Source organism: Falco cherrug, chromosome 2, assembly GCF_023634085.1.
Source record: "Falco cherrug isolate bFalChe1 chromosome 2, bFalChe1.pri, whole genome shotgun sequence".
NCBI classification, from domain to species: Eukaryota; Metazoa; Chordata; class Aves; order Falconiformes; family Falconidae; genus Falco; species Falco cherrug.
In genome coordinates this window covers 17,250,815-17,276,891 of record NC_073698.1, presented here as the reverse complement: position 1 = coordinate 17,276,891, position 26,077 = coordinate 17,250,815, and the positions used below count along the sequence as shown (strand labels likewise).

At 38.5% G+C, this 26,077-nt stretch overlaps 1 protein-coding gene across 2 annotated transcripts in view; it reads right to left on the bottom strand.

Annotated features, from left to right (window-relative positions):
* GRIA4 (glutamate ionotropic receptor AMPA type subunit 4) overlaps window positions 1-26,077 on the bottom strand; it is a 240,671-nt gene that overhangs the window by 32,231 nt on the left and 182,363 nt on the right. For both annotated transcript variants that reach the window (XM_055703130.1, XM_055703131.1), the window contains exons 10-13: window positions 24,253-24,459; window positions 16,334-16,704; window positions 14,798-14,996; window positions 9,452-9,699 (exon numbers count right to left, since the gene is read on the bottom strand). In XM_055703130.1, the coding sequence (XP_055559105.1) occupies window positions 9,452-9,699; window positions 14,798-14,996; window positions 16,334-16,704; window positions 24,253-24,459 (1,025 nt within the window). The remainder of the gene's footprint in view (window positions 1-9,451; window positions 9,700-14,797; window positions 14,997-16,333; window positions 16,705-24,252; window positions 24,460-26,077) is intronic.

Sequence of the window (26,077 nt, the reverse complement as noted above, 5' to 3'; positions counted from 1 at the left end):
CCACAAGTCACCATTTTATAATACAATCTTTTGAACTTCCATTGTTCAGTAGAGATTTTATCTGGAAACTGGGCACCTTGGAAACATCTTACTGACGTTGGGAAATAGCTGCATTTTAGAGATGTCGTGCCAAAACACAAAGTAGCTTAAATTATATATTAAAACTCCTGAATCTCATTTTGTGCTTTTTTTGATTGGCAACATATTTTCATCTTTTGTTCTGGGATGTTAACTCCCTCTGTGAAGGCAACTCCACTGCACAGTCTGTCAGTCTAAGATACTGTTCTCAGCTCAAAGAAACCACGAGAAAGAAAATAAACTTTTTTTTGCTATCTTTACTTTGGGATTTCACACAAGAGCCAAGGCTGTATAAAGACTAAATGACCATTTTGTGTCTCTTGGGAGACCCTGTAGTATTTACTGTCAATTGGAAGTGAGCAGTTTCACAACTACCGCACAGATAAATTGCAAGCTGTTTTTCAGGTGCTATTTGTTCCCCAAATGTCAGTTCCACAGAGAGGTATTGTTATGAGCTGCTGTGATGCCTTTCAGTGGCCCGCTCCCTTGCTTTAGTCTACCTACAATTTACCTGGACAATTATTATCTTAGTGGGATAGGGCTTTTACATGGCAGGAACTGTACCATCAACTTCAAAGGGTAGCTGGTTTATGCCCTTAATGAATACATACGCTGGAGCCTGTCAGTTTGCTGGGAACTGACACCTAAACAGCCAGAGAGTTGTAATGAAAAGAAGAGAGAGAAATAATAACGAGTTGCATTGTTAAAATACAATGGGCTGCATCTTGCCCTCTGCTGAGCCGTTTTATGAGGGATTGGGGAAATGGCAGGGAAAAGGGCAAAAGAAATTATTTCTGAAGTGCCAAGAAGTAGAGTTTGTTCCTCAGAGGATCTATTGATTTAGGAAACAATGATAACCCTTTTGTATCCCACCGGTACACTCTGGGGATTAATGCTTATCAAACCTTGGCAAAGGTCCAGAAAGTCAGTAAGACTTGTGCACCGCTACAGTATCAGTATTTTTGAGACATTCTGGTCTTCATTGATAGTTTTAGGGAAGTTCATTGATTACACTGGAATATATTCCCCTTTTTACCTAACAGAACTGAACAGTCTGCCCAATTTCATTTGGACGGATTTGATATTGTGAAGATCCTATTCTGTCTGCATTCAAATATTTCTGAAACGGGCAAACAAAAAACCCCTGTGATTGTTTTTTTGATGCCTTGATTTCTTTCTGATTGTAAAAAAGGAGCCTATTATGAAACATGTACTGGTGCTGACTACCACGGCCTGGCCCAGGCAATGCTTCTATATGACAGCAGAGAAATAGCACCTTCAGTCATCAGTAGATATCAGAAGGACAAAGTTCTTGTATAAGTATCTTGTAAAAAAGGAAAACAAATTATAAAAAGCACCTCATCATGCTGTTAAGACAATGCTAAGACTGACAAGACAGAATGGTAGTTTCACCTTTTATACTGATTATACTGCTAATTTAAAAATACCTATTGCCATTACAATGTTTAGATAAAAAGCTACCCTTCTAGGCAATGGTTTTACCGCTGTTTCCATGCTCTGTCTTTTCACTCCTGCTCAGAAGCACCTCATTTCACAAATGCTTTCAGTAAAATCCTGGGACCTTCCCTGGAGTAAGAAGCAGGATGATATTAGCAGAGAGGTACCAGAATGTGACTGTGTGACCAAAATGGGAGCTAGGATTCTGGGGAGTGCTTTGCCTTTCATCACTCGCTTCTAATGTCATCCGTAGTGTAGGAAAACAGAAATGACAACAGAACACACTCCTGTGACTTCTGCTCTCTCCTCCAGACCACAGAGAGCTTTGTTCAATTATGAACCCCACCTTGAAGTCTGAGGGTGAATACTTCCTGCAAGTGGCAATGAAGAAAGAGGCTCCGTGGGCCAAGGTAGATCAGAGATGTTTTTTGAAGTACTTGAAAGATATACTGACAGGTTTTTTCTTGCCAGGACAGAGAAAATTCAGTGAGTGCAGCACTGTGGACCCTAAAGAGTTGTTTTCTTTTAAAGATACAAGTATCAGAAACTCTCAATAATAGTGCTCTTCACTGCAATTTGGTGACTTGAGTCAGATTATTACAAGTTCCTGCCTCTATATGTAAAAATTACAAGAAAGGGCAAAACTCTTTGAAGTAGAAGATTTTGCTTAAATACATTTGCTTGTACATCCTGCAATGGAGATCTTCAGCCACCATCAAATTTTCCTCTTTTTTTATTGCACTCCTTTTGTATGGGGCAGACCATTATCTTGATTAAAAATTATAAAACAGGTGTCACGGGGGAACAGAGCAAGCTGGGATTCTGATCTCTGTTCTCAAGGCTTTATTTTTACTTTAAAAACAAATATTCTGGTTTTAGACAGAAATAATCCAGGTAACCGAAACCAAGTATGCCTCCCAGGCTCAGCTGAAAGAACAACTTGCTAATGTCCACTGCCAGGCTCTCTCTTCACTGCTCTTCTTTTGAGCCCTGACATTTACATCCCTTGCTAAGCAGTGGCCCGCTCTCTGCCTTTTTACCTAGTAAATGTTATTTTTAGTTGACAGAAAACCCAACAAGCTCTGAAGGATCTGACCTGCTTGAGAAATATCTAGGCTGTAAACTCTGACACTGAATGGGTAATGGGGTGGTAATTCAAGCCTTCTTACGCCTACAGTGAAGCAAAGAATATTATGCAAAGTCATACAGTATGATCTACACCATCAGTCAAACAGGATAATGTTTACAATATGCATAAAATGTTATAGATCACATTCCAGTTTTCAAATCATTTTGCATCACAGAAAGAAATGACCTTGTAAAATCTTGGTAAGCAAAACCCCTGACTAAAATCCTCTCATAAATATCAACAGATCACCCCATAACTATGCAGGGATTTTGTTTTCCTCCACTGTCCCTTGCTTTAAAAGAACAGAGGTCAAACTCAGTAATTTTACATCACTCATTTTTATCCTCAAACCACCATTATTCACCACTTGTCTCTAGATCTTCTCTGCATCAAACATAAATAACACCAGTTTCCAGCTCCTACAGTGCTTTGCTGAAATGATTGCCTCTGTGGCTACCACACTAATTATAGGCAAGAGCAGCCATTCTGCAGAAGACAAATGTGAAAAAAACCCAAACCTGTTCGCTCTGCATCTCTCCTCGCTGTGAAGGTCACTTGCCTTCAGAATGATCTGAGGTCGTCTTTGGATGCCAGTGTTGCCAGCTGGAGGACAGCTAGCCAGCAGGCTACCCGTTCTTCTCTCTGAATTGCCAGAACAATGCTCCAAAGCGTGCAGGGCACAGGCCTCCCCATGGCCACCTAACTGTAGGTTTCCTTTGCCTGTCTCTGTACCCTTTCAGAAACAGGAACACAGCACTGAGTAAACAATGCAGCCCAGACGCATTGAAACACCACAAGCTAGAAAAGCTACATCACTGATATCAGTTAAAAAATGAAAAAATCTATGAAGTCCTTTGAAAACTTTTGAACCTTTGAACTATAGGGTACACTCAAGAGTGGTCCAGGGAAAGGCTTACTTTATGATAAAACACAACTTGCACAAGACAGCTTCACTCATGGGAAAATCTATTTTACAGAACAAATTGTATTTCCACAATACAAAACCTTTGAAAAACACTAGTGGAAAAAGTCCTCTGTAGTAAATAAATTTTGATTCTTAAGTAAATTGGGTGGTCAGCTCAAACATTTTTTCCCAATTTTCCTGTTACTCAGAGGGAACCTGTGAATATCATACTCATTTTTTGTATACACAAATCCAATTTTATAGAAATCACAAGGAACCAGAGAATGCAAGAAGTTTTACTGGAAACATTTTTATCTATCCTTATAGGTAACTACTGTGTAATAACTCTGATTCTTTTCCCAGAGCTTGGTGTGAATTATCAGTTCACTGATCTACAAAACCAGAGTAAAAAGAGAACTGAGGTATATATCAGAATAATACATTAAGTTCACAATAAACAGCTTTGACAGTGAATGATGACGTGGGAATTCCTTCCAGAATAAGCTCCTTATACTCTGGTCTCCAAAAACATCAAAGACAGAAGTTGATAAAAAGATTAATGGTCCCATTGGAAGAAATTATACTCTCAGATTTGCCTTTATTTTCCCATTTTCCCAAGCTTGTTTCAGTTCAGTGAAAAACATGACAAAAAAAAAAAAAAAAAAAAAAAAAGGAATACGGAATATATCCTGTCCTATGTAAGGTCTGCCAAAAATCTGTACAAATGAGCATGCATTACCAAAACAAGTTTTCCTTCAACACTACGTTTCCAAGGGACCATACTGGAATACTGGATATATCCTTGAAAAGCAAAAGTAACATTGTCAGCTGTAGTACCACATAGAAACAAATCAATGAAAGAATGGCAATTTTAGAGATTTACCTCAGGAAGACAAGGACTAAATGAAGTCACTGAAATCAAGATGGTAGTTTATAAAGCCCATGCACACAAAGAGTCCCTTCATAACAGATCTTTACCTTATTCACATAAACTCATGTTTCATCAAGAAAAAGTCCCCTCCACCACAGATCCCTCACTTCCAGTGTAAATCTTTCAGGTATTGCACAATTATTTAAAAAAGGGGAATCCATACAGTGTTGATAGGGCACCACTGGGACACCTTTTGCACCCCGAGCACTCTCCCGGGCACTCTTCCCTTGCAAGGGATGGAAACTAAAATCCATAGCTTCACTCACACTGTACTTCGCACTTCACACAAGTTGCTAGAATGATCAGAATATTACATCACCTACTTCACTGATGCACTTCCCACATCTCCTACCTCATGTTAATACAAACGCAGTAAAGAATGGATAAAGAACTGGCACCTTAGTCAGTGTAAAGAGTCAGTTCATGCCAACAGCTATCACACTGCAAAGAACCAGCAGATATCACCTTTTTGCTTTCTTCTCCAGGACATAAAGAATTCCTCTTAAAGTCAAACTGGAGTTATTTCTTTACTACATAAAAAGAATAGAGACTTGAATAATGAAATATGGAATCCCAGGTTCATGTCTATAAACTTTAACTGTAGTTGCACTAACGGGAACATGATATAGCTCTGGATTTCATCAGGTTGGTGAACAACCATCACCAATCTCTAACAGACATCAACAAATCTATTCACAACAGTTTTTTAGTATTTGGCTAGATCTAATCCTACCACTGTCATCTGGCTGGACTCAAAGTGTCTCACCAGACACTCACGACGTGAGCAGGTTTCACTCATCCATATTGCATACTGTTGGCAGCCAAATGTCCTTAGTTAAAAGTCACAGAAACAATGATAACTCCCTAATTTTTAGCCAAACCTGTCGTTCACCTTTGCATCAAACATCTTCAGGGTACAAAAAGTAGAAAAAGTTTTTAGTGTACCTTTAAGACAACATTGCCCCTACTTCCTTTTTCAGAAACTCTTACACTGGAGAACGCTTTCATGTGCATCAGTATTCAAACTTGTTTATGATGCCTACATATCTAAAACAGAAAAGCAGAGGCATGCAAGGCACAGGATTTGTGTAGTACAAGATCTCCGGTGTTGCTCTCTAGAAACACAGATTACTGCAAGGGGCAAGGCAGACAAGCCAGTGGTAACCCACAATGGCCAGAAGTCTGCCCATGAGAACGTCTTCTAACACCACCACATTGACAAAGGCAGGCCTTGCTAAGCAGGCAATGAGCACCTTTGAAAACACCACCTTTGAAGAAACAAACTCATTAATTCACTCTGATTACTGCACAGTAATTTTGGAAGGATACCTACCGTAGCAGTAGTAGGAAACAGTAAGGACAGCTGGATAGTGCCATGAGAGAAACTCAATCTATGTTGTGATGAGAGCCTTTTCTCTCAGTCCCACATTCCTTCTCAAATACATCATTTTTTTTACAATATTATACAGAAATGAATATCACTGAAAAGGAAGGAAGGAGACACACATGATGTGTAATGTGGTACTGCCCGGTGGGCATAAAAGAAACACACATCAGGCATTTCCCGTTCTCCTCCATCCAGTGACATGCATGAATCCTAATACTGCACCAGCACTGAAAAGAAATCATTCCAATTAGCCAATAGGTACTGGTTGAACACTGCAGGAGTGTAACATGGAACCCAATAAGGAAGAGTTTGAAATTAAAATCCACTACCCTGCTCATGTGTAGGGTCATGAGCAACAGAGAGACCAGCCCCTGGATCGCTCTGACAGGTGGATTTCATCTGCATGAGCAAAGTGATGGGCATGTGCTCTGTAATGAACATGAGCCCGGTGATGTGATGGCATGGAACCATCGCTAGTCCTATGCTACAGGTAGAAGTCTGATTTAGAATACCCCACTTTCTGTCAGTGCTAGATATGTGAAAATAAATGACCTGGTTCCCCATAAACTCACATCAGTTTTATGCAGCTGTTACCAGATTTTTAGTGGAAAAACTCCTGATTTATAATCATTGTAAGTAGCAAAAGGATTAAGACTTAAATATCTCTAGTGAAATAGGTATTCAAAGAGTTTAGTGAGTATTTTTATATGAATAATTTATTTGAAAAAAATTGTATTTTTCCCTAGTTCTCAACAGCCCAAGAAAAGAGTGTGAATGTTTAACATTTATATGCTATTTGCAATTATTTGTGAACGACTTCAAGTAATTTGTGGTCTACACATAACTCAAATAGGAAATTATGATTATTAAATAAAATATAGAATTTACAACTCCCATAGCAAATTATGTCTTTTGACTAATTTATGTAATGAGCTTAGCTAGTCTGCCTTTCATGGATTTCAAACTGCATGTTCAATATTTGCAATTATCTGTGCAGGCAGCAGTTGCATAACTCATCTGATCAGTAACACAAACACTAACGTGGGATGCAGCCAAAATAGCAAACCCAGCATATTCTACAATTTCAAGCAGTTCAGAAAATATCAAAGCATGCAGTTAAAATTTACAACTGAGTCTTTTCTGCTCACAAGCACAAGGGTAGGAAGCTTTTCTCCTCTTCAATAAGTGCTACTGTGTATAGACATACATGGAAGAGGTGGTATGAATGTGAGGAATTGCTTGTTCTTTATTTTTGTCCAGAACATTAAGTGTGTTGCTTAATGTTTTTAATAAATAAGCAGCACTGATGTGTTGCCTGAGGTTTGTCACTGGGACTGGAGAGGGAATGGGGTGCAGCAGGAGAACAAGCAGCTTAGCACGTGTGAAAGAAAGGCTCGGGAAAGGTATGGACATGGACAGCCAGTCGAGACAGCTTGAAAGAAGATTTGGTCCAATTTTCAGGTTGGGTAGGATTTCCTCTGCTCCCCTTTTTGAAACCCATTTGAAGGTAGGATGTGAAAAAATAAATGCTTTTGACCACATCACCCTAATGATAGTTGCTGACCCCAGTTAGACCAACCTGTGGCTCACTAAAACATGGGGACTTGGTCTTTATCTGGGGTGGAAACAGGATTTCACACTTGATCCTTACAATCATGGTTGTGCTCTTCCTCTCTGTTCTTATTCAGCTGTCTTAGTAGGCCCTCTCTCTTCTAACTGCTTTATGTCTTGTCCCCATTACCCCTAGATATTTTTATCTAGCCAAGTGAACAAACCTGAAATAAGCCCAGATTTGACATAACCAACTTCCACTGGCTAGCAGTGCTCATTATACAAGGTTGTCTCTTGTTCATGTTGGGTACTCTGCAGAAAAAAGCGAGAGGGACTAAAGAGCACTATAAAGCACGCTTACAGCAAACAGCCCACTGCTAGGTTATATATGACAGCAGCTAAAGCGATTCCTAGAAAGTCTGCCCTAGCTTTGGCACTGTGAAGCATGACTGTGTCAGAAATGTGCATTTCCTTACTATGGGAAAGCAGCTCCACTAAACTGCAGTGCTGCCTACCACTTCCAGGTCATCTGAAACACTGAGGAGAGAGCAACCTATCAGAAATATAAAATAAAAAGTAAGTGCTTTGATAATATACCCAGATAATAGACCAGCCTCTCCTATTATCTGCTGCCTTCTACCTTTAACAATCCCATGAGTTCTGGACATGTTTTTCTTTATAATTAATAGTTTTATTGTTGTCATTTTCCCTTTCTCACCTCCTTATGTTCTCTTACGACTTTATTCAGCAGTGAAGGTGGCAGCTTTTAAGTCTGAGAGGTACTGAATGTTAAGGACCAAAAATTCATATTCAGTCACTGAAATAACTGGCCTGATTTTCCCCTGCACATACAAATGTTCTTTGGCTGCAGATGGAGATTATTCTGATGATACTCCTATTCCCATCTGTGTAATACAGTTAAGGCTATTGAGGTTTGTGATATTATGTGCAGGTGAGTTAAGAGTGAGTCTAGTTATTTGCATAGTGGTAATGATGTCTCCTCTGTGGTCAGGGATGTAGAAAGGTACCTCCTTAGTTATTTCCTGCACAGAACTATGGTTCCATCTGCACCTGCAATGCTTCCCTTCAACTGACTTTGTCTCCTTTCTGAATCTATTTCATCAGACCCTGCTGCAATCACCCACCCACGTGTGCCCTATCGCTGTAAGACTCCACCAGCCACACTCCCTCAATCTGCCAGTTGCTCTTTTGCTTTGAAGAAAATTGGCAAGTCTACCAGAGGAAAAAGGCAAGGTTTGTCTGCCTTAAACATTAAAGACAACGCAATGGTAAACACTGCCAATTTTAACACAGAGCTAGTAACTTCACTTCTGTTTCCCTGACAATTTGAATAAAAATCAAATTATGTTCTGCCTGTGAATCAAAAACTCTACTACTTGACTGAATGTGTCTGATACCATAATAAAGAAAATACTGGTGAGTTTGAAGGCAGTACTGAAATGCACAATGATAGAAACACTTTTTTTTTCTAAATAAGAAGGTGCTTTCACAAAAAGTGCTTTAAAGAAGCTGCTTCAGTGAAGGACTAATTGCCTCCAAGTGATGACATTTGAAAAAAGATGTTACAAGCAGATTCTTATTCAGAAAGTAGCAGCCAAGGTCAATAAACAAAACATAAAATGTAGATATATTATTGATGCAGATACTGATGCAGATAATGTAGGCACAATACTGCTATAAAGGGTTGAATTTGGTGAAAAAAGCTGATGACATAGAATAGCTGATGTTAATTCTATTGAGGCTGACTTCAAGTAGCTAGTGTTCAACCAGTTTGGTTTTTATATGGCCTTGAAAGATATGCCAAGTATAGCTGCTAAATCCATATTGCAATTAGAAATGGTTACCTTTGTTGATCAAAAAAAGTATGAAATGGAAGAAAAGAAAAATAACATACCATGTCCACACACAAAACAAAAAGAGCTATATCAGGGACATCAGGGAAGGTGGAATACTATAACAACACATTTTATATTGTTATACTATTCCACCCACCTTAATGGAGAACCCTTCGGTGTGGCTACGCCATAGCCTTTCGAATCCAGATTTCCTCCCACTTTCATGGTGTCACATGGCTTTCGTTGCTCAATGTATTCATTCATGGTGGACTCCAGCAGGAAGGCAAACTTGCCCTTGGATTTGCGGACACGAGCTACTCCCTCTGCAGTAGTCCTAGTGAACACTGATGGCTCAGCTGACTTCATGTAGGTCCACATCTTTTCATACACTGCTATTTTTGATCTCTGGAGAAAATTAAAAATAAGTTAGAACAAAAGAACATTGCAGCATTTCAGAATGGCACTGTTCCATATAAAATCAATCATACTTAATTTTTCAGACAACTGGGTTTGGGAAAATTATACTTTTATAAGGAATTTCTTTTAATTCCACTATTATTTTAAAAGAAACAAGAAATAACACTATCAATATTATAAAATCAGATATTATGTTTAGATCCAGTTAGCTGCTAGCAGTCAGAACAACTGCAAAACTGAATTTACTGTTACACAAAGGCAGTTCATACAGTCAAAGTGTTGTAAAGTGTGGTTTAGGGAATTACATATGAAATAGATACCCACAATAAACCTGTATGGGAAATAAACAATAAAATAATCTCTCCATAAATACTGAGCTGAATCTTGAAGCATGTCTCTAACATCCACTTCTTACGCCATCAAAACCACAACAGCTTAAGTAAGAATTCTGCTTTCATAATTCAGAGTCCAGAATTCATTCAATTAATGTTCAGAAAGGCTTCAAAACATTTCAAGACATGATGCACAATAAAAGGTGGAAACAGCAAATTGGACCAACTATGCTATTAAAGGAAACAAAATACCCTAAGCATTTGTCATAAAGAAGTATTAGGGACATTTTTAGAACTGCAGTATCAGTGAATTCATTTTAAAGACCCTGAATCCTACCAGTAACTGCATAAGAAATCTACTTGCTCAAAGAATGTGTAAGAATTTGTGGCTTAGAGTGCATTAGTTGGAAAATTTCGTGTCTGGGAATTCATGGTATAACCATGAATAAACACTTAAGCAAAAATAAAACTTAACAAAAAATAAAAACAAATAAACAATTTCATTGAAAGGAAGGAAGGAAATGCTGTCAGGCTGAGAAGCTTCCCGTATTCATTAGATTCACTCAACAACTCCTTTGCTTCCTCCAGCAACAGGGATGCATACATGCAAACCAGCAGTGCGTCAGCTGAACACTAGAGTGTTTTTATTTAATAACAGATGGCACTTGTCTTCTCTTATGAATACTAAAAAAAGGGCTTTGTAACCCAATGCTCAAGTCAGCATTTATTTGAGTCAACAGGAGTTTCTAGCTAAGCAAGATCTGGCCTATGAACCCATTCCTACACTGTACTGAGCACTCCAGGAAAATATTCATTATTATAAAGCCCCAAAACAAAGTGCCTTAGAATATTTAAACAAATATCAAATCCTATAATCTAGGTATTATTTAAATTGACAATGGCTTTAAAAAGCCTGCAACCGAGCCTTTGTATAGTAAGAGCAATTTCCCTGAAGCACTTCTTTTTACCAATTACTGAATGATTGTATTATTACTCAGAAAATAATTTGTTAGGGAGGTAGGTCTAACTTGAAAGTAAGTGGCACTAAAAACCAGAAATGTTCAATAAAAATACCATATAGCAGAACATCACAAATTATCCTTGCTTTCTGAGCTTGTCTATATGCATAATTTTATCTTTCTGTCAAATATAATGAAATTTAAATTAACAACAGCTGTGTATGTCCATAATCACATCCTGCCTTGTCACCCTCTCTTTGCACTGTAGTCACGGCTACTTTTCATTTACATAATAGTGGCTGAAAGCAGAGTGTAAGCTAAGCCACCCATGTATTCCTTTTGCTTTACGCTGATGTAATTTCATGGATTTAAATTTACAGAAGGAAAAGAAAAGGAAGTCAGCAGTAATGAATCAGGCATTATTTCAAGAATATTTGCTTGCCTTTGTATGCCTTCACTTCCAATCATTTTTTGCACCTTAACATCCATATGATCAGCTTCTTTATAAACATATAATAGATCACTTTCCTTCAAAACTAAAACCACACAATAGCTCTATTAGTAAGAGGAAACAATGTCCCAGATCAATTGAAAAAGGTTGCTTTAAATCTATTTTTTTAGGATCTAGTTTCCTTTGCCTATCAAGAGACAACAAAATGTGGAAAGTCTTAACAGGGCATCTGCTCTGTAAGAACATTTTCTTCTCCCAAACTTTCATCTGTTAACATTCAATTTCTACATGTCAACTCAGGTGAAAATCGAAGAGCACACCAATAGACAATCCTTATTATCATATGAGGAAACATTGCAGCTTTCCTCTGCAGTCAGGCAAACAGGAAGAATTTTCAATTAGGATTTTTCTGAGTAGGACTGCTAAAACTAAGTTCTTTCCCTCTTGAGCAAGTTGCTCGGAAAATGCAACTGCCACTGCATCCAAAACAGAAAATAAGAGTAAATACCTAATGGTATCGTTGCCTTTTTCTTTATGTTGGCTTTCAAATGACTTTTCCCTTTTCTGTTTTCAATCCAAAACCAAAGCAAACTGAATAGCTGTTCACAGTTTCTGACATTTTGGTCAGAAATAATGAAATTATGAGAAAACGCTCTGAATGTTCATTTTCAGCCAGATAGTAATCACTGACAGAAAAGTTACACATGACTCTAATCCCAGAAGTGATGATGCTTGCTTCCAACCACACAAAATGCTAGACTTGGCAAATAAGTCTTCTCATACTATTGTTTCAGGCTAGGTCTTAATTTATCTAGTATGCAAACAGTGCTTGCACAAATACTGTCTGTCAATTATATTTCAATTTTGTCCCTGTTTTGTGAAAAATGTTTTTAGAAATAGCACATACATCATTAACAATCACTATACTGTTGCAGAGATTAGAAATCACTCAATAATATGCCCTCAACTGCACTGTTTTTTAAAAAGTGACCAACAGCTTAAATCTTGATAAAGCTTCAAATTCTGCATATGCAACCATATTTAATATTTGTAGTTACTTGTAATATTTCCATTTGTATTTTGAAATAAAGGGAAAAAATATAAAGGGAAATTTCATTTTCCTTCTTTTTTCTCTTAACCCTTTAAAATTAAAGTGAAAGAATGGCTGTCACTATAGATGGACAAAGGATCTTCTCTTTAAGGAGAGATCTTGCCTGAAATATTGATTCAAACAAAAAAGTATCTGTATTTACAGGATGGTTTGAAAGAAACATGACATTTTTGTGACCAAGGCTGTTTTTATGTCAAAAGACCTGACCTCATTACTTCAAACCAATGGCTTGTACAAGTGTTCTGAAACTCTTAAAACAACCCCATTCCTTCATTCCTTACTATTTGCTTGGGTATTAATTTTTGCATCATCACCTAAAAAAATTGCAAGCACTGGATACTCTTGAAAATGTAACAAATTAATAAACCCAAAGTTAAATAAATCTGCCTGGTCCTCAGCATCATGTTTTTAACTATTATCACAGATTCATTCCAGTTGAAAGAACTATTCATACACATATATTGTGGTTGCCAGCTCAGCTTGTGATGGACTGAAACTGGAGTTCCCAGACTTAAACACCTAACTTTACACAAATTGAGCTAAAGAATAATCTGTGGGTTAAGCACAGATGAGTATAAATACTCAGTACTGAGGAATTATACTCTTTTCAAGAAATATGAAATCTGGCCATCTCAGAATCAAAACATTTCAATTCTCAGACAAGCCTCCTATACCTTAATGGCATCATTTTTATAGACATCTGGTGTGAAATCAGGGCTTCTAGGGACCAAAAGCTGAGTTTCTACTACTTGGGGTAAAAAATAAAGCTCCTAGAGAGCATCTTAGTGTCATATTTAGGTATACATCAACACCCTGGCTATAGAAGACAGGTGTAGTTAGAAATGTGTCACTGAACTGTATCCATTAAAAAATAAGGTACCAAGCACCCTAGCTATTTCAGTGGGATCACTCTAGAGGAAGATATTTTAAAGGGTGATTTATGTCAACAGAACGCACTTGCCCATACAGGATGCACGCAAAACAGGGGTGCTTTTCTCTCTCCAGTGTCTACAGAAGAAATCTAGAAACTGAACTTAGACTAAACTCCTTGGACAGCTTCATTATTTGAAGGCTCCACCACTGTGTGTTGCTTAAGTGTCATTTATATCTTACAAGGCATCATCTTTTTACAACTCATAGAAAATATTTGAAAGTTATTTTACAGGGATATCTCTTCCAATAAAAAGTTGGGTTTTTTTTCTACTACAGACCTTTTGGAGGTCATCAGCTGTCATTGAATTGATACTGTCTGTAGTTTGCAAATCCCATCCATAGTTCTGTTAATGATTCACCGAGTTTGGTTTGGCCAAACTGAAAACAGTCAAGGTGTGTGGGAGTACCTAACACAGAACAGTCCCTTTTCAATTAGACAGTAAGAAGAAATTATCACTCCATCTTCTTTTCTTCTGAAAATGCCTTAAACTGTACCTTTTGGATAAATAATGCTCCTAAACTGTGCAATTTCCAAGGAAGCATCACTGGCTCATAGCATTTATTCAGAACCATGTTCAAACTCTAAACTCACACACATTCAGTCAGCTAGGCTTAACTTTCATCTGCTAGAGACATGAAATGAAGCAGGAGGGACTGTTTATTATGTACTCCTTGTGATGTCCAGGGTCCCTGTTATCCAGCTGGCAAATGACGAGGATTACATACCAACCACACTAACAGAAAAGCAAATGAAAATGAAGTAATCAATATGGACAGCACAGACATATGAATGGCTATTTAGGCTATTTTCTAATGCTCCAACTACATCCCCCTGAGATATATTTCCTCTTTGTTATTCATCTGAAAGTCAGCAAATTAAAAAATGCATTTCCTGCCCACCACCCAAAACCCTAAAGCAAAATGCACACAGCCAAATCCATAAGCAGAAACAAAACCTGCAAGACTCCATTTTATCATCATAGGATTTCAATGCTGCACATCATTTCAGTACTGTAGCTTCAGATGAATCAATAGTGCAATGCTGCTTTAATTATCACTGGCTTCAGTATCCCTGGGGGCATCTCTTTTGCCCAATGTGACAGAATCAATAAGCTTTCCACAAATGAAAATAACTGAAAACTCCAACAAATGGTGTTGTAGGGGTAAAAATGTAACTAAAGTATTGCAGGAGTTACAAATTATATTACATATAATTGCAAAATAGCATTATTTCATACTTCCAAGCATCTTAAAAGAGCAGTTGGTAGGGAGACCTGCTGTAACGGACATGCCAACTTACTCTGAAGAACTCTTTGGTTGACCCTGAGTCCAGTGTCCCATAAGCAATTTCAGTTTGTTTGGCAAGGTCTTCTGCACTTTCTATGGGCGAGACCATTCGCTCAACAGTCAAGAAAGCAGCGAGGTTAGCAGTGTAGGATGAAATAATGATGAGCGTGAAGAACCACCAGACACCTCCAACAATGCGACCTGAGAGGGATCTAAACATGAATAAGATAATGCACATTTTCCTGTCTCTTAAGCCATGAAGACAGAGAGAAAAAGAAGGAACTATTATTGCTGAACATGTATCATTAAGTAACAGTCAATGGGAGGAAAATAATTTGCATTTTAAATACTAGTAAGTGCTTTTTCTTTCGAATCTTAATGCCTACAGCACAGACTCCACTGCATTAATACGTATCATGCACACACAGAAGTTGGAATTCTCTTGAACAGTAATCCCAGTGTTCTTATTATTTCAGGAAATGCCTAACACAGCAAAAATTTTGTCAAAAATCCTGGATAGGTAATCTCTTTTTGGAGACAAAAGTAAAGCATGGTAGCTGCAAATCAGTAGCTTTCTCTGTTTCCTTTTTTTTTTTTTTTTAAAAAAAAAAGACAGACACAAAAGGCTTTGCATGTGGAGTATGTGGGCTCTAGGACTAAAATGTTCCTGTCACCCAAGCTCATCAAACATTGTACAAGCTACTGCAATCATTTGAACTTTCATATTTTTCTTACTTAAGAAGCAAGCATTTTGTGGTAACAGATGTTTATGTTAAGTAAAAAATTATATTTTCTATTTTAATACCTGTAATTTGATGAGAAGGCTGTTGAAGAGTAATGTACATCCAGTCTTAATCAGCATCAGTTTTATTGCTAACTTCAATAATAGCAGAGTTAGGCCAATGCTGAACACTCTCAAAATCTCACTGTAAATGGCTAAAATGAAGTATTCAAGTTTGAAAGATTGGGTCATACTGTTTAATTAAGAAGTAGTCACTGCACACTAAAGTTCCATAGCATCTTAAAAGGTGGAAAAATGCAGGACTGGGATCATACATTACATCTGAGGCACCCACTCCCACTCTGTTAAGGCATGGCTTAGCAATACAACGTGGCTTCTCAGAAACAGATGGTCAAATATTCTCCCTCTCATAGTGATATTCTGGAAGCAGTGCTGTAGAACTTGATAGGGAACAGAAATGGGACATTCATTCATGCAAGGCAAATATCCAGCACAATAGTGTGCATTTCATAATTTTAATACAATGGAACTAATTTAGCAACAACACAGCTCCTCTGAAGTCAACTCAGTGGAATTGTCCCTGTGTGTACCTGCTGCTTCTGAGAGTTGTTTGTGGTTTATGCACATTGACATACAAAAAATAATAGCAGATTCTCTGTTCCCTTATGATAGCTGTTAAAAAGGGAAAAAAATGAAAAGGCTTCCTAAAGAGCGAGCTTCAAAACACTGGCAGGAAAATAAACGAAGGAAGATTTTATGCTTCAGTGTTGAAGATAAAGTGCAAATGTAAAAAGATTTGACACAAACCTTGGGGAAATATCACATCCTTGTTGCATAAAGGCACCCAGGGAAAACCAGAGGCTGTTGAATATGCCAAATTCATTGGGAGGCTGGTCACTGGGTCCTTCTTTCCCATCCTCTGGTTCTTCTGTGTGCCACTCATATGGGCTAAACCTGCTAACTAGGAACAGGACCACACTGACACCAATGTAGGCAAAGACTATGCACATCCAGATCTCATACGCCAAAGGGTCCAAGAAGGAAAACACTCCTGGTTTAGATTTCTGGGGCTTTTTGATCATAATGGATATCCCCAAACTCATAAAAGGCTTAGAAAAATCAATGACCTCTTCTCGTACCAAAGTGATGGTCAGAGGCGCAACAGCAATCTCTGCTTTCTATAAAGAAAAAAAGAAATATAGGTGTATAGATTAATCTGAGTTGGCTTACACACTCAGCTAAGCAGCTAATTCCAAAGGTATGTCATTAACATCAGGACACTGTGGCTTAACTGTTCTTTATAACGTCTTTCAGTTTCTTTCTATTACAGTCTATATTTATTCAATATGCTTTTAGTAAAACATGTATATTGCAGTTTTTTATTTTACAGAATTATAGAAAAAGTTAATTTTCCTGCTAAGGGGAAGACTTAAATCTTACAGAGGTGGGCAGCAGTGTAGGTAGATCATTTTAGGTATTAATTTAGGTTTAAAGTAAAGGAATTCAAGGAAGAATGAAAAATGAGAATGACCCTATTGTCACTGAATGTGTAGTGATTTTTTTATAAGATCCCAGAAACAGTCATTTGTTATCATATTTTCATAAGACACAATCACTCTTCAAGGGAAACCAGCTCACGGGCTCAAGGAAGTTCCAAAGAGCATGAAGCAGCAAAGGTGATTAACTACTGCCGTGATGCCACAAAACGTCACACAGTTGTCTTGGGGCAAAGACAGTTCAATAGGAATGAATCAGGTTTTGAACAGTGCAAAAAGGCAAGTATACAGAAAATAGCTGTTCAAAATCATGCAGTAAAAGGACAAAAAGTGTGCTGAATCCATTCCCATTAGAGACAGGAATAATTTTTAGTATGTTTCTCTAATATAATAGTTTTTTAGAATGAAAATACCAGTCTTGAATGAATTGTTATTGATGATGATGGTGATTACAGCTGCTAACAATGATGTCTGCATGAACTGTGAGTTACTGTAGCTGTGCTAATGGGTCATTTTGGTCATCAGGGACTCAAGATTACATTAAGGTTTGCTCCTTGCCTTGCCTTGTATGCTAAAGCTGTCATTACAGCAGTACTTAAGATGGGAATTGTAAGAGGAACTGGGACAAAAGATACACTAGTGGGAGGGGAACAGATGCAGAACCTGCTGCAACCTTTCTACCAGTCATTACGGTGGTGCTGTCCCTAGGTGGATTCACAGAGAAGACCCTGGGCTTTGTGACCAGCGTGGACTTCTAAACAGCTTATGGGCTAAGGAGGGTATTTTGAGCATATTTTGAGAATACTTGGTTTTGGTAACAAATAAGGTAGACTCACAACCTGCCTTCTGCAGTGGCATTACTCTGCTTCAGGCCTCAATATATGAGATAATCTGCCTGTATTTACTCCACCACAGGCCCAGTCAACTTCACAGGCACAATGAAGAGTTTTTCATAAATCTCTATTAATAAATAGAACTGCTGTAGTTTTATCTTCTAAATTCTTAATCAGCCCAAATTCATCTTAGCATCATCAGACACAGTGTATAGCTCACAGTTTAGGAAAGCATTTAAGCATGTTTGCATTTTAGGGTGCTCTTAAGGACACTCATACTCAGTAAAATACACAAGGATATTTAAATCCCATCAGTTTCAATAAGATTAAAACATGCTGAAAATCAAGGATGTGCTTAAATAGTTTAATCCAAGTGTTACATAAATAGCTTGTGTGATAAAGAAAAAAAAAAGTAGGCTTTTTCGTCATCTCACAACTTTGAAACAGATAAATGCATTTAAAATAATTTGGTTTGTTATTTTATACACTAAGTTATATCTATTTTATGGAATTTAATTTAAAACTAATTTAATGTAGTTAAAATTTAAACCTATTTTGGTAGCTGTACGATTTTGAATAATTCAAAAGAAATGACTCATTCCAGTGCAATGGCCCAAAAATGCAAATTTGTATTAAAACTGCTACATATTAATCATCAGATTATATCTGTCATACTGAAATAGTTGCGATGCAAACATTTATCATCATAATTTTATGTAAAGATATTACAGTTTAAGCAACACAAAATCATAATTTTGCAAGCGTTATCAGACTATCTCTGGTGCTAATGTCTTGGGTAAACATTATGATAATATTGCAAATTCTCTGAATTTTAATGTAAATTTTGTAATATAAGGCATTTGAAAAAATTTGGCTTCTTGAAGTCTTGTCATTATGTAAGTCTGACTGAAGTGGATCTTTTATGAGGAAAAATAACATCTAAAATATATTTATAAATACCCTGAAAACTGTATAGTAAATTTGGTTTCTGTAGTCTAAGGATTGTAGAATGGTTTGGGCTCCTGGCATTGCTGCATATTTCTGTATTCTGTCTCACTCATAAACTCTTTTTTTTTCTAGAAGAATGGTTTCCTTCCTTAGAGAAAATGTCTTTTATATTTCTAAAGTTCTGCTACTGTGAATGCCTACTGTGGAGTTCTTGAAATGAATTAACTAAAAGATTCAGGGAAACTGTTATCTTTTACTGCGAATCTTCTCTGTATTTGTCACATAGTGGTATCTTCATTGACACAGTGTAAATGATGGACCTGGTCATTGATCTTCAAATGTGTTGGCTAACGGTTCTTTTTTTGTGTCTGCAGACTGCCACTGAGATTAAAACAAGGATCTTTGAGGGCTGTTAGTTTCTATGATGTGAGGTGGAAAAGTGCAAATGCCATTTTAATGTGAATTGTGGAGATTTTAAAGACCTAATTAGCACACTGCATACTCTATGTGAAACACTGGATAAAATTAATCTTACCAAATTTGAATGCTCAAAGAGTACATGCAGAACTCGAACTACACCAGAACTATCTGCCTACGCTACTTTCAGGAGTTGAAGCTTCCTGATACAGGAATTTATCCCATTTCATTACAACAGTGATCTAATGTCAGATGATTCATAATATAGATGAACCCGTTTCATGCCAATGGATGTAAAGGGACAGTACACAGCTAGGTCACAATTAGATGCCAAATGGAAAAAGTGCAGCCTCCCCAATCTGATCATATTATTTATGGTTTTTGTAAGATTACCGTGTGCCACATTAAAGCCTACACAAACCCTTCATTGTTGAAAGCTAAATAATGACAATAGCTGTGCATGATAACCATGAGTGCTAGTGCTTTGCCCAGTTAATGTACACCATATAATTAAGGATTTAAGTGATTAACAATATAACAATGGTGCAAACAATTAATGATTTTGTTGCCAGTGAAATCTGTTTTGACAAAGACTAATCATACTTCACACTTGAATCAACTGCATCTGTACCAGCATTTCAATCAAGGCTGCACCACTAAGTACAGATGGATTCTGGATTCATCCAGTATCATACAATGGGGCAAGATTAAGTCTGATGGTAAGAGACTTTTACTTTTCCAGTATTATTATAACCTTGTGGATAAAATCTATGCTTGGTACAAGCTGTATGAAGAAAAAACATGCAGGAAGTGATTTCAGCCTCAGAAGCTTATAGCTTCTCAGATTTTAAACAGAAATGAGTTGTGACCTTTGGTATTAAGCAGTGAAAGCATAGCATTCTGTGTCAGGAGAATGAATATTTAACTGGAGCTGACTGTTATTGCCTTTGGAAACACCTGTTACATGTGCTCGATGGTATTTCATCCCCAGCCAGCATTTCTCCTGTGAGTTAGATATCAAGGCCTACAGAGCCCCAGAGGGCCCACTGCAGGCACTGGATACATCAGGGGCAAATGACCAAGACTCCCTGGTAGTTTTTAACCGAGCTCTAAAAACAAAACAGGAAAATAAACAACCCCTCACTATGACCTTCTGTGCAGTCACAGAAAAACTGTAACCACAGCACTTTACACACTGTTTCCCCTGGGACGTGATGGAATAATCAAGTAGTGAGTTTAGGTAAAAAACTAGCTGCTCCGTGCAGTATCGGAAGTATGCAGGTATCAGAAGGACCAATGGTGCATACGGGTCTGGAGAGGACGTGGGATAAAATTGGCATGTCTCCAGTCTCAGTAACATAGAGAGGGCTAAGGCGAGAGGTGAGGTGAGGTGGGGAGAGGTGAGGTGAGGTGAGGTGAGGTGAGGAGAGGAGAGGAGAGGAGATGAGAGGAGAGGAGAGGCGAGGCGAGGCGAGGAGAGGAGAGGCGAGGCGAGGCGAGGCGAGGCGAGGCGAGGCGAGGAGAGGCGAGGAGAGGAGAGAAGAGGAGAGGAGAGGAGAGGAGAGGCGAGGAGAGGAGAGGAGAGGAGAGGAGAGGAGAGGAGAGGCGAGGAGAGGAGAGGCGAGGCGAGGAGAGGAGAGGAGAGGAGAGGCGAGGCGAGGAGAGGAGAGGCGAGGAGAGGAGAGGAGAGGAGAGGAGAGGAGAGGAGAGGAGAGGAGAGGAGAGGAGAGGAGAGGAGAGGAGAGGAGAGGAGAGGAGAGGAGAGGAGAGGAGAGGAGAGGAGAGGCGAGACGAGGAGAGGAGAGGAGAGGAGAGGCGAGGCGAGGAGAGGAGAGGAGAGGCGAGGAGAGGAGAGGAGAGGCGAGGAGAGGAGAGGCGAGGAGAGGAGAGGCGAGGAGAGGAGAGGAGAGGAGAGGCGAGGTGAGGCGAGGAGAGGAGAGGAGAGAGGAGAGGAGAGGAGAGGAGAGGAGAGGAGAGGAGAGGAGAGGAGAGGAGAGGAGAGGAGAGGAGAGGAGAGGAGAGGAGAGGAGAGGAGAGGAGAGCAGAGGCGAGACGAGGAGAGGCGAGGCGAGGCGAGGAGAGGAGAGGAGAGGAGAGGAGAGGAGAGGAGAGGAGAGGAGAGGAGAGGAGAGGAGAGGAGAGGAGAGGAGAGGAGAGGCGAGGCGAGGAGAGGCAAGGAGAGGAGAGGCGAGGCGAGGAGAGGCGAGGCGAGGAGAGGCGAGGTGAGGAGAGGCGAGGTGAGGCGAGGAGAGGAGAGGGAGAGAATCCTTTTGTGTGTCACAGAAAAGGTCCAGTCTCACTGGCCAGCACAAAACTGTCTGTTAATCCTTTAATGTGGTTGGGAATTAGAAGCTGTAAAATGTTTCCCAAACAGATCATCTCGTTAACTTGCTAATTCAATTGCAAATTCTGTCCCAGACCTGGCTGCGTATAAAAAGCTTTGCTTGAAGCATAGCCAGCTACTCAGAGTACTTGTGTTTATGATTTGGGGATCTATCAGAGGAGATGAACATCCTCTTACAGCAGAGATTTGCAGGAAAGTCTCTGGTTGACTGATTTTTCTGTTTTCTCTGTTTGGAATAGGCCAGGGAACCTGATGGTCTGTAAATCATTTGGCAAGGATTCACAGAAGTTGTAGGGAGGATGCTTTTCCTAGATTCCCTATGGAAATATTAAGCTGCAAACTTTCATAAGTTAACAGAAAGAACAATTTCTTTTAAAGCTACACCTTTAAAAGTGCATTAAACATGTTTGGAACAGCTCTCGGTCTTAAGGCCAGCTGGCACAGGGCAGTCTGTGTCACTACTATGAAAGTCATTTAACCTCTAAACCAGCATGGGTACATTCAAGCTGCCTGTAGGGAATGGTCTATCCTAGTGTCCAGCTGGGCTCAGAAATCGTTCTGGATGGTAATCATGGGCCAAAAATATACCAGGGACCATTGCTGCAATTTAGCTGATTAGTCAGACAAGCTCCAGAGCTCCTGGACACTCGCTGGTGCCAAGGATATACTGGGATATATCAAGGTGCCTTCGGACGGTACAGCAAATATACTGGGCAACAGCGGACATCTGTTAGATCTTTCAATAAAAAAGCAGCTCTGAGAGCTTTGCTGCAGCTGATTCCCAGAGCTCAACCCCAGAGTCACAGTCAAACTACAGCCTTCCTAAACACATAGTTGTGCAGGCATTTTTAAACTTGGCCATCAAACTTTAAAGAGCTTTCACGTAATTTTTTCCATTACAAAAAACAAAGTGTTGACTACGTATTCTGGGATGTCCTCTTCATGTAGGTAATTTGCAACAGGTTCCTTATGCCTGTGAATTTTGTGGCTTCCAGCTATGCTAACAGCTGCAGGTCACATTCCAGTACTGGCATGAACCTCTCTCTGTGTGAGCTTCCTAAGAGCACATTGTATTTCAGTCTAGTACGAGGGCAGTTTGGGTTTGATGAGGTAAATTTTTCAAGATAAAAGGAAAAAAAACCCAAACCCAAAACCCAAACAGAAAACTAAAGTATGATTTCAAGTTTTCCCTGTAATTTTCAACCAGAATGACAGGCCTCTGAAATTATGCATCTGGGCAAGGGAATTTTCTCACAATTTGTAAAATTCCTTGGATGATTTAAAAAATCTACTGGTGTAAAACAGAGCATAGATGTTGACAATCATGTGTTTGCTATTGCAATTAAAAGCCAGACAAGGAGTTGCTTCCATTTTGATAAAGTAAGTCGGAAAACCCCTTGACTTTTAATATCCTGAGATTTCAGCTGCTTCCAAGCCACTCAAGTGGATCCACATGCTTGGTGATCATTCAGCTTTTCCACTTTTTAAAGACACAAGTGAGGCTGGTTCTTCCAAGTACTTCCAAGAACATAAATTTTGTGAAGCTGGTATTACCTTCCCATTCCCAGGTGGAAAAGAAATCAACAAAATTCTGGGGCACGATTTCCCACATTCCTGCAGCAGACAGTCTATTGAACGTTGAGTAGTCCCCTGAACTGATACTAGTGGAGAAGTCTTCAATAAAATTTGTCAGCTATACTTAGCTGGCAGAATGGAACAGAAATGGATCTGCTAGAAAAGCCACTAGGCTTTTGTCACATGTGGCTCTATCCATCATTGGAATTGCAAAAACTACAGCTCTGGATGGACCAACTGGTATGTGATAGTTTTATATAGAGAGGCTGAGGCATGTTATGAGTTCATTGGTGGAAAAATCCTCACCTGAACAGTTTTAGGATTTTATTTTTTTTTATTCCATCACTGCAGTGAAGTTTCTTTAAGAATTCTGATCTGTTCTCAGTGCAGATACTAGCAACTGCTGACATCAGCAAGCATAGCTCTGAGTTTTGCTACTTTCGGTAACACCAGATACTGCAAATATTTCTTCAGGTTTGCTGGAACTATTTTAATTACATATTACAACTTTATGTGTCAACAGAATTGTTAACTGTTAGGCTATTCTGAAGAATCCTCCAAATCGCTATATAAGATAATGCTATTAGTTACTGAATTTACCAGGTTTGCTCTTAAATTTTATTATTGATGTTCATCTTAAAAGGCTGAATTCTGAGTGACCTATTTGTGTACTTGTCTGCAGTGGTTTGTTATATATGTTTGATAATGATGGTGGATTCTCCCATTTCTCAAACCAGCCCAAGAATCCGATCTTTTTAAAAAGATCAGTCCACCATTCCATGACAATGAGTAAATGAGTGATATTCTTCCCTGCTAAGTTTTACAATACATCAGGATTAGATGGTCTCTAACATTAGTTCTAACATCAATGAATTTTTAAGGGATGGGCAAACTATGGATGTTCTAATGTGACAAGGTACTAGTCGAATACATAGTAGAATTTGCATGAAACTATTTAATTTTCTCTCGAAAACAAATGAAAGCACAGAGATCTGAAACAGAATTCTGTTTCTTTTCTGTGACCTCAAGGTTAAATAAAATGCACATATACTTTATATTTTATGACTAATTCTACGATAAATTAAATCCTGCTTCAAAAATTGGTATGCTTACCCCATAAACAAGTTCTCCCACCATCCCATTCCAGATTTTTGTCTCTGGATCCCTTGCTCCATATTTTCCATCAGGAACAATGGCAATTTTGTACTTGATACCAATATGTTTTGCAATTTCTGACGCCAGATCTACACAGTATCCTTCAAACTTGTCATTCCCTTCAAACGTATCATGGTTTTTCTTGAACATAACATATGGGGCTTCCTATAATGAAAGAAGTAGAACTGTAAAGGAGAAGTATACCTAATACACTCTGAAAAGTAACATGTCATCTACTGACTGAACAACACACATTTCATCAAAAGTTCATGGATAGTATTAGCACATTTAAATTAAAATGTATAGAGAGAAACCCTTCTGGAAAGGGACACTATTTACACTGCAAGTTGGCTTATACATTTCACAAGATCTATCGACCTTACAAATTATGAACACAAAAGCTATTAAAGAATGCATACAAATTTTACTTTGTTTAAAATGAAAGACCTTAGTGCAGTATATGCTAAATTTAAAGTGTGAAGAGAGGTCGAACCTCTACAATGCAAATGACTGTGGGATAACACAAAGTATAATTTATGCTTTTGACATCAGGAAGTAAGCATATCCTCTAACAGTGTGGTTACTGTTTATGTAATTTCAGATGCGCAGCTTGAATAATTTCCTTTCTTGAGGTTTAGAATGCATAGTTATTAAGAGGCTATATATATTGTAGTAAGAATATTGAAATACATTTCTGAGGAAACATGTATCTTCCCCTTCAAATAAACAGTACAGATTCTGCAAGATCCTTTAGGATGAATCTAAGCAATATGCATGACCAAAAATGGTATTAAGCTGACACTCACTTTACATGTTGCATGAAAAAGAAGTTCCAAAACATTTTGCGATGGTGAGTGCCATTGAAAACATGTAAAACCTGTCGCAAAAAGTGGATCTTACAATCCCTTTGTAGACCTTACTATTACAACAGTGAATATAATGTGATTGTGAAATCAAGGTCACATTAGGAAAACAAGGTCACATTTTTCTTTCTTGCTCTGTGTGGATTCAGACTTTAGAAATCATTATAAAAAACTATACTTCCTGGTAGTTTTTTTAAATTACTGCATAAAATTCATATTCATAGCCAGTTCCAGATAAAATATCTGTCACAATTGTCACCCTTTGTTTGAAATTACATCACAAAATGCTGGCAACTTAAGTTTTCTCTGTGCTGGCCCTGGCAATCGTGTTTTTGACACTAACCTTGGTAGCACTCTGTCCTATTCACATCTTTCCCACATACATAATTAGTACAAAAATAAAAATAAAGGGAAATATGTAGCTTGAGAATGTCTGCTTCATTGAAACTACATCAACATCAGCTGTAAGCAACAGCAATTTTGTAACTTCTACTGGTCATTTAATAATGGAGGATACGTGGCATCCCAGGAGCAATAGGGTGACTGAATAAACCAATTCCAAAATTTTTCCATGTGTCAGGTAAATTTTTCTTTTTGGATACCAAAATGTATCCTGTTAGCAGTGTGTGGATCCACCCAAGAGAGGAACTTGATAGGCAAGCCTTTAATTTACTATTATAATGTGAAAAGGCAAAGAAATAGAAAAGAGAGTGATTATATGTGGGAGGCACTATTCTCTTTACGTATATAAGTTTACTCCCTGTGGTAACTCTGGCCAGGACCCACCTCTGTATATGGATGGCAGAACAGAGCTTCGTACAATGTGAGTGGAGAAAGTTGTGTAGCTTGTTTGCTTCAGTGTGAGAGAAAGGTCCCATGTTAAATTCACACAGTTTTGGAATGGGGAAGCGCTAGTGTTT